The following is an 8,961-nucleotide window of genomic DNA, read 5'->3' as shown; positions in this document are numbered from 1 at the left end:
ATAAGTTCAATTTTGAAGGGAGAAAATTAAAGACTAACCCATTTGAAGAACAAAGGTCAATTTGCACGATTGCCTTATTCGGGGGTGATCTTTAAAATTTTGTCCCTCAAATTGTTGGTCTTTAGTTTTTGTCCTTCGCCTAAAATACCCCGAGGTTTTGGGTTCGAACCTGGCTCAGTAAAAAAAAAAAAAAAAAATTGCAAGGCAGAACTTGGAGCAAAATTAGGCCTATTCAGACAAAAGTAGTTAAAAAAAAAAAAACCGCCTTGTAAAATCTTGCAAGGCAAACTCTGCCTTAAAGCATAACTAAATTCTGCCTTATAAGACAGAATTTTTGCGAAGCCTTGCCTTGTAATTTTTTTTTTAATTTGACTGAGCGGGGGTTCGATTCCAGAACCTCAAGATATTTTCGGTCACTTTTTTAAGCGAAGGAAAAAAATTAAAGTCCAGCAATTTGAGGTGCAAAGATTAAAGACCATCGCCTTTAAACGGAAATCCGTGCAAAAAAATGAAGGACGAACCGTGCAATTTCTTCCATTTTTTTTGCGCGGATTGCCCTTATTTTGGGGTGGTCTTTAAATTTTGCCCCTCATATTTGTGGTCTTTAAATTATGCCCATTTCATACGGGTCTTTTAATTTTTGCCCTTCGCATTGTGCTTCGAGCGTTCCACCACGAAATCATGAGGTTCGAGTTCGAACCCCGCTCCGTAAATTAAAAAAAAAAAAATTGCAAGGCAAGGTTTGGAGTCGCGTGTATGGGACCGACATACACTTGTTAAGGAATTACTAAATTTATGCCGGACGCGGCATACTCATGCCTTATGGGCAGACTTGGCATAAGTTTGCCGGGTCTGGCATAACTTTGGTAATTCCTTAACAAGTTTATCTCTGATTGAGCATACTTTTAATGGCAAACTTTTATCTTTGGACAAGGCATAAGTATCTTGTCCTATGAGATAACTTTGGTAATTCCTTCTGCAAGTGTATGCCGCATAGCTAAATTTAAACTCTGCCTTGTGAATTTTTTTTTAAATTTGACACATGTGGGGATTGACACCAAACCATGGGTTTTTTTTTTTAATGCAAGAAAAATTTAAGCACCACCCAAAAAAGAAGGGCAATTCTGCGAAGGCTCGTGATATTTGTTTGGTTCAAATAGTTCAACCCAAGTGGCCCAACTACATAGGCCCATTAAGCTTTTAATAATCCAACCCAGTTATTTGGCCTGTATTAGCTTCTAATCCAACATTCTAGCTTGTTATTCAAGGAAAAAAAACTCTACTTAAACACCAAATAGAATACGTATTTTTTTTTTTTTTTGCAGTTATTCGAATTTGCAGGTTAAAAATGGCATTGGAAGCTTATACATCACAAATTACTGACAAAATCCACACTGATGTTCTCACTAAAGCTAGAATTTCTTGCTACAAGGTACACTTTTGGTCCTTAAGTTATTGTAAATTCTATTTTTGGTCCTTAAGTTATTGTAATTTCTGCTTTTGGTCCTTGTGATATATGATTCAGCATATTTAACTTTCAATTAATTTAAACGTATGTTATTGGTCCCCTCACGTAGAAAATGTATTACATTTGACTATTTATAGTATTATATTATCGTCCAATATGAAGTAACAAAGTTAATGTAACACGTGAGTAATTAACCTATGAAATGGTTAATAATTATGGTAAGTTTGTGAATATTCACGAGTAAAGGGATCAAAAGTGCACAATTCAATTAATTAAAGGTTTAATGTGATATATGATCCAACATATTTAAACTTCAATTTGTTAAAACGTGTGTTATTGGTTCCCTCATGTAGAAAATGTATTACATTTAACTATTTATAGTATTATATTTACTATTAAATATGGGGTAACTGGACAAACTTAACCTGACACGTGAATAATTAAGCTATGAAATGGTTAATGATTATGGTAAATTTGTGAATATTCACAAGCAAACGGATCGAAAGTGCACGATCAATTAGTTGAAGGTTTAATGTGCTTAGTCCAATATCATAAGGACTAAAATCATAATTTATCCATAACTGAGGGACTAAAAATACTACTTTGGTGTGTGGGTGTGTGTGTGTTGAAGATTTTTTTTTTTTTTTTTTTTTTTGTGTCTGTGAATTATGATCAATTTTGATATATACTCCCTCTGTCGCAATTTATGTGGCACAGTTGAAATTTCAATATTTCGAGAGTCAAACTGTTTTATGTTGACCATGACTTCGAGCATATAATCTTTAGGTTTTTATAAAATTTACATGTTTGGAAACTACGTAAGAAGTAATATAAGTCACAATAATTAAATATTGAAAATTTTCAAAAGGCATATGAAAAAATTGCAGTAAAAAAAAAAACTTGTTTGACTCTCAAAATCCGAAAGGTGCCACATAAATTGGGACGGAGGGAGTATATGTGTGTGTGTGTGAGATTTATGATCACTGAGTTCTGTTGGACCGTCTGTAGTAATTTCTTTTGTTTTATTTTGATGTTCGTATGAACTATTATCAATTTTGATATAAAGCTAATAGAAAGGAGTGAATTTAAGGTTTGAAGGTGAGAGATGCATTCTATCTATGCCCGGATGCTTTCGCGTGTGATTACGAGCGTGATTAAGTTGGCCCTGCTGTAGTAATTTTTTTTATTTTTTTTAAAAATGTTTATATGAATTAGGATCAGTATCTGATTAGTCTAATAGAAGGGAGTGAATTTGTGGTTTTAAGGCGATAGATGCATTCTATCTATGCCTGGATGTGTGTGTGTGTGTGATTACGAGCTGAAACCACTGATTTCGGTTGGACCTGCTGTAAGTTTTTTGTCTTATTTTGATGATCATATGAATTATGATCATCTTCCATTAAGCTAATAGAACGGAGTGAATTTGTGGTTTGAAGGGGAGAAATGCATTTCCTGGATGTGTGCGCGCGCTTACGAGCTGAAATCACTGGATTTGGTTGGACTTTTTTTTTTTTTTTTTTTTTTTTTAAATGTTCATATGAATTATGATCAATTTTTGATATATAAAGCTAATAGAAGGGAGTGAATTTGTGGTTTGAAGGCGAGAGATGCATTCTATGATTCTATCTATGTCGTGTCTCTGTGTGTGTGTGTGATTACGAGTTGAAACTTGAAACCACTGGATTCTGTTGGACCTGCTGTAGTAATTTTTTTATTTTGATGTTTATATGAATTATGATTGATATTGATAAAGCTAATAGAAGGGAGTGAATTTTGTGATTTGAAGGCGAGAGATGCATTTTACTCATGCCTGGAGAAAGAAGCAAACAAGAAGCCTACTGAAATCGCGACTGTCGGGCTGTTATACCCAGTTGACTGCAAGAAAACTAGGCAGGAATATGTGAAGCAATGCAGACCAACTTGGGTAAGTTCTTTTAATCTCAACGACGTTAAGAATGTTGAATTTTAATTTGTTTTGGAATGAAATGGATGGATATAAATAGTTCAGTTAGCTAGTCTAATCCAAATAGTTTGGGATTGATGCGTGATGGATTGGTTGATTGAAGTGGTGGGTTTTAGTAGGCGTTTGGCCATAGATTCCAAATATTTTCACTTTGCTAAGAATATTCAGAATAATGTTCATGCTTGAATGTACTTAAATGTAACTTTGGAAGTGAAAGTTGAGTTGGAAAACAGGTTATAAGCTGTTTTCCGAATTTGAAATACAACTTCAAGTTCGATTTTCATGGCCAAACACTGATTTTCAAATAAAGTGACTAAATATTCCGGAAAAATTGAATAACTTTTATGGCCAAACGGGTCCTAGTTTTCTGGAGGACTTTATTCGGTGTTGAGAAAGTTGATAGAAAATGCATTTCTTCAGATTGCCTTAAAATAAAGTAAAGTTTAGAACAAAGAACTCAGTTTCCTTCATTTTTCAAATATCTTTGCAGTGTAACAAACTGATAAACATATTAACTTTCTGGGATTATACCCTGGTGTTTTAGGTTTATTAATTAGTATGTTTTTTGTCTGATAGGTGAAGCATTTTGATAGGCAGTACTGTTCTAAGAAGAAAGTTCAGAGACTTTTGGATGATAATGATCAGTCAAGGAGAGGTCCGTTGTCACTTCCACAGCCTTATACTTTCAAACCCCCTTGTTCTTGTTGATAGCACATTTGTGGCTATTCTGGATATCGACAAGTGGTTTCTCGACATTGGTCTTTGGTAAAATTTTGCGGTTGTATAGTGATGGGAAACTTTCAATTACATCATGAGTAGTTGTAAAAAGTAAAATTGGTAGGTGAGGAGCAATGAATTGTGTATGTGTGGTTTACAAAAGCAATAACATGCTTATTGGATTTTCACCATCTTATTGCGCTGGCTTTTTATCTATTATGTTTTCATGTGAATGGTTAGTAATAAGTCTTGATTAGTGAAACTTAGTAGTTTATTGAATTTTCTCTGTCTCTCTTCAGTTCTCTTTTGAGAGGGGACTAAAGACTGTTCTTAAAAGGTTTGAAGTAATTCCGCCAATTGGCTTGGCTTGAACTTCTCGCAGGGGTTTAATGCTTGGCCCCTAAGGAAGTGATAAGCGAATGTGCTTATTATTGTCGTGGTAAATTTGTTTGATGATTCTTGGTTTGAACAATAAGAAACTTCGAAGCAAGAATCCCTAGAAAGAAGAGCTCCCTTTGAGCTTCTTTTGGTATGGGTTCCTAGTTCAAACTCAAGTTAAGGAGATTCTGGGAACGTATTTTAATCTGCAGAGTGTAAGTATATATAGTTTTGATGTCTTGTCTTGGCTGCAGAACGAGCATTCTACTAAGATATATTTCTTGATATTGCTTCTCATATGTGGAGTTACATGACTATTTCCTTTCCATGTAGTCAACAATCTGATTAACTTACCTTCTCTTTTTCTTCCTAAAAGGACAAGCTCCCTTTCAGCTTCTTTGAACTTCTGTCTTTTGCTTCTTGTTTGTTCTTTTTTGATTCCTTGTCAATATCTTAAAGCTTCCCTGTAATAATAATGTGAGCTGAAGGTCATTGTGTTTTTCCGTTGAGTGTAGTGGGACAAAAGAGGAACAATTTAGCTTACAATTTCACACCTATGACGTTGGAGGCTCACACTGGAGTACTAAAAACTTCAAAAAGAAAGTTAATCTCTCTTATTTTCATAAAGTTCTATTTCAAATTTGTTTAGATTGAGATTCTATTAGGAGTGTCTAGTGTGAATTTAGCTCTGCTAAGCATTCTTGTCTGTGGGAAAATTCTTCTTTCATCTATGTTGCATCTAATATAATTAGGGAGCCACCGTATTTTAGTTCTACATTCCATTTACTGCACATACTTCTCCCAATTCTGAAAAGAACTCTTCCTTGAGTTTAAGCATTTCAGTCATCTCATACGGATACATTCCTTTTGTCCATACCGAGTGATAGCTTCCATATAGGGTCTTCGAGCGCGGTCTCTTCTCGGGGAACAGTCCATTCAGAGACCGGATCCACTGATGCACCCCCCATTGCTTTGGTCCCTGTTCCACTTTACCTTCGCATTTCCTTTTTTCTCCTTAGACCTTTACACAAGCTATATAAATATAAGTATTGAGTTTCGCTAACCTACTATCAAATCTATGGATAACCAAAGTGTATATGATGGAACAGTCGAGGTGCGAGCAAGTTGGCTTGAACAAACACCACTGCTATTAAAAAAAAAAATTTAAAAAAAAAAAAAGAAAAAAAAAAGAGTCGAAAGCAAGTATCCAGTAGAGAATACGTTGAATCTTGTATTTATTTGTGTTAAATTTGGAATGTCTTCCTGCAATGATTGTTTTTGTTCATTTACAGTTGCCTATTTGTATCTAGTGTGTGAAATAGTGAATGGGACATTTGTTTACCCTAAGAAGCTGTAGTGTATTTTGATGGTTAAACCAAAACCTAAGCAGATCATTAGCAGTAAACTATATCATTCAATCAATAACCTACGAGTCAGTTCCAAACTATATGGTCTGCCTATGTGAGTACTCTATATATGCATTCCACTTTATTTAGGTCCATTTCATTCTGATACTGGTAAACTAACTTTTGAGCTTTATCATTGCTAATTTGCTGGGGACTTGACTTTATTCCTGTGTTGATAGTTCTCCTCTCTGAGTAACTACAATCCCGTTTCTTTCCTGGAACAATGTTTTAAAGCTGGATTGGATATTGAACTAAAGAGACCACTGGTCTCCATTTTAAGGTGTCCAACTGGTTGTACCACTGGTTCAACCGCCTCTCTATAGTGTATGAACAAGTTGTTATTATAGTTCCATTTATGAATTCTGAAGCGCATAAACAGAGTTAAATTTAGTAACCACAGGTTCATCCCATGGGTTATTTTCATATAGTAGGAGAACAAATCATGTCTTCTCTCTCCCATTTGTTGTCCGGATTTAACCATAGTTCTAACAAATGAAGATGAATTTCTGTGTTTTCCCAAAGTTTATCCTACTCTTAACAGTAAACTCAGACCAATCCTCCTCTCGCCTTTTCCTCGTTTATATTTTCATAAATGATGATATGCTTACTACTCAATCCTCCAAAAACAGTAGAACAATATACTTAGTGTAATCCCAGAAATAGGGTCTGGAGAGGGTAGTGTGTATGCGAGACCTTACCGTTACCTTGTGAAGGTAGGGAGGCTGTTTCCGATAGACCCTCGGCAATATCAGATATCTAAAGCTTGAAAAAATCACAGATTTGTTTGTTACTTTAGTTTTAGTGTTTTGATTAAGTCTAGTTTATTACTTTTAGCAGTTTTTACCAGTTTTTGGTCAAATCTCCCACTCAAACTATAAGTGGACGGAACCCAGACAAGTCCTGGTTTAACCATTTGGAAACCTTGTCCAGGAGTATCTGCACATTTATCCAACTGATCTTTCAGCTATGGAAGTTTCTAACTCGATACATTTTCATAGAAGTATGTGTATTGAGGATACCATACGTTCTGTGTATTGAGGATACCATATGTTCCTTTTTACCTGCTTACGCGCTCGTTCTGATCTGCCTGCGTAAGTTTGCATATGCCTTGTTTGTTAAGTTTCTGCAGTGTTAGAAAATATATTCATCTGATCTCTCTCTGCAATGCCATCCAATATAACAGATTCCCTATAAGACTTAAGTCACTGATCTAACACATTGTCTCTTGCTAGGTTCTGCTTATTTGTTATGACTATATGATAGATTCTTTTTAAGTTGCTTGTTCTATAACATAAAGAAAGACAGAAAGTAATTTTTAGTTTTTACAACTGCATAAAATGATGCAGTCTTGCTCCAGTTTATGCTTCTAATTATGCTGAGAAGCAATATTTTCTGATAACTGATAAAATCCTAGTAGGCTAGTTGGTGCATGGTTTGAAAGTCTATCCGTGGATGATGAACTCACCGTCTCTGGCTGGGTTTGGACTCTTGGTGTGTGCGTAACCTACGCATTGTGCACACTACTCTTACAACTAGACCAAAACCCGAGGATCGCTGACAAAACAATATGTGATATTGTGGATTGTGATGCTTGCTGACATTTGGGAAGATGTTTTTATTGGAACTTCTAAGTTCTACTCTGATTATTTATACTGAATATCAATATTCAAGTCAATACTTTGTATGTCCAAACACCTTAGTTTTCACAAGCTCCTGCAATTGGTAATTGCTAATGCAACAGTGCCATATTTGCCTAGTTTGTTTAATTTATGGATAGCCGAGTTGTTCTAAGCTTTTCATTATTTGATGTCCTAAGCCTAATTGAAAGAATCAAACTTTGGTTTCAATTTATTAATAAAGAATTTGATTAATATACATGGAGCTACATTATTAAGTCACTCAAATATATCTACGCCTGAAGATTTGCACAAATAGGATAGTTTGAGGTTGATGTTTAAATTTTGTCCATGTTTAAGAATTTGTGCAAAAATAGCTTCAGGGCCAACACCCGTAAGAATTAAAAAATTACAATCATCAATCTACATGTTTTGTTAAATTATGTACAAGTCTTGCCGGATTGACAAATGTTGCTTTCTTCATGAGTTACGCGGTGTAAGGAATAAATTTGGTAGAATTTCCATTCTACCTATTTTGTTAATTGTTTACAAGTCCTGAGGATTAGCAAAATTTGCATGTTATGTTGTTCAACTGTTCTCAAGTTTTGCATGACTGCCCAGACTTGATACTAGCTTCATGCTAACTATCTTGTTCAATTGTTAACAAGTTTTTAAGATTGGTGAAACTTGTATTGTTGTTCAATTGTTCATTAGTTTTGTCGGACAGGCAAGACTTGATACTCTCCTCATGCTACATATCTTGTTAAATTGTTCACAAATTTTGCCAAATTGGTGAAACTTGTTGTGTAGTCTTCACATGTTTTGCCGGATTGACAAGACTTGGTATTATCGTCATTCTATTTATGTTGTTAAATTATTCAAAAGTCTTGCCAGATTTGGCAAATCTTTGATTTTGTAATGAATTTCAAATACAGAGGTATTATTTCATTTATATTGGTGCTAGAAAATCTGTTCTCATTTTTACCCTGTAATAACGACAAGGTTTTCTTCACGTTACAACTACAACGACAATGTTTCAAAGGAATACTTGGTGAAATTTTTCATCAAAATTAGAATTAGTCAACAATATTGGGGGCCTAAAACCAAACTTCAGAGAGAGGCTTATTCTTTTCAAAGGAAATACTGTCATAAATATTTTTATTTAAAGACTACTTTTCTAGCTTTTTTAGAAGCAAAGTCATTAATTATTGTTTTATAATCGATGTGTTCTGACAATTCTTTTTCAATTGATAATATAACTAATCCATTCAATCTATCTTGAGACATTTATTGATCTTAGATAAGATTTTATCAATTTTATTTTTGAAAAATTTCTTTCGGCTGAGGTAAATAATTATATATATATAAAATATATCTTTAAGGAAAAAATTGAGTCCCCAAAAAAATTGGTGC

The 8,961-nt window shown here is 34.4% G+C and overlaps 1 protein-coding gene across 1 annotated transcript; it reads left to right on the top strand.

The window, feature by feature from the left end:
* Nucleotides 1-1,266: 1,266 nt before the first annotated feature.
* LOC132040886 (uncharacterized) lies at nt 1,267-4,425 on the top strand. Its single transcript, XM_059431578.1, has 3 exons — nt 1,267-1,432; nt 3,255-3,392; nt 4,008-4,425. Exons 1-3 carry the CDS (start codon nt 1,349-1,351, stop codon nt 4,137-4,139), a joined length of 354 nt encoding a protein of 117 aa, XP_059287561.1. The 5' UTR covers nt 1,267-1,348; the 3' UTR covers nt 4,140-4,425.
* The last annotated feature ends 4,536 nt before the right edge of the window (nt 4,426-8,961 follow it).

This window comes from Lycium ferocissimum, chromosome 12, assembly GCF_029784015.1.
Source record: "Lycium ferocissimum isolate CSIRO_LF1 chromosome 12, AGI_CSIRO_Lferr_CH_V1, whole genome shotgun sequence".
In the NCBI taxonomy this organism is placed as follows: Eukaryota; Viridiplantae; Streptophyta; class Magnoliopsida; order Solanales; family Solanaceae; genus Lycium; species Lycium ferocissimum.
The sequence above is the reverse complement of the archived record's forward strand: the minus strand, read 5'-3'. Positions and strand labels throughout refer to the sequence as shown.

Coding starts and splice junctions, on each gene's coding strand:
- LOC132040886 (XM_059431578.1), top strand. CDS start 1,349: ATGGCATTGGAAGCTTATACATCACAAATTACTGACAAAATCCACACT. Junction 1,433..3,254: donor CTAGAATTTCTTGCTACAAG/GTACACTTTTGG, acceptor TGTGATTTGAAG/GCGAGAGATGCATTTTACTC. Junction 3,393..4,007: donor AGCAATGCAGACCAACTTGG/GTAAGTTCTTTT, acceptor TTTGTCTGATAG/GTGAAGCATTTTGATAGGCA.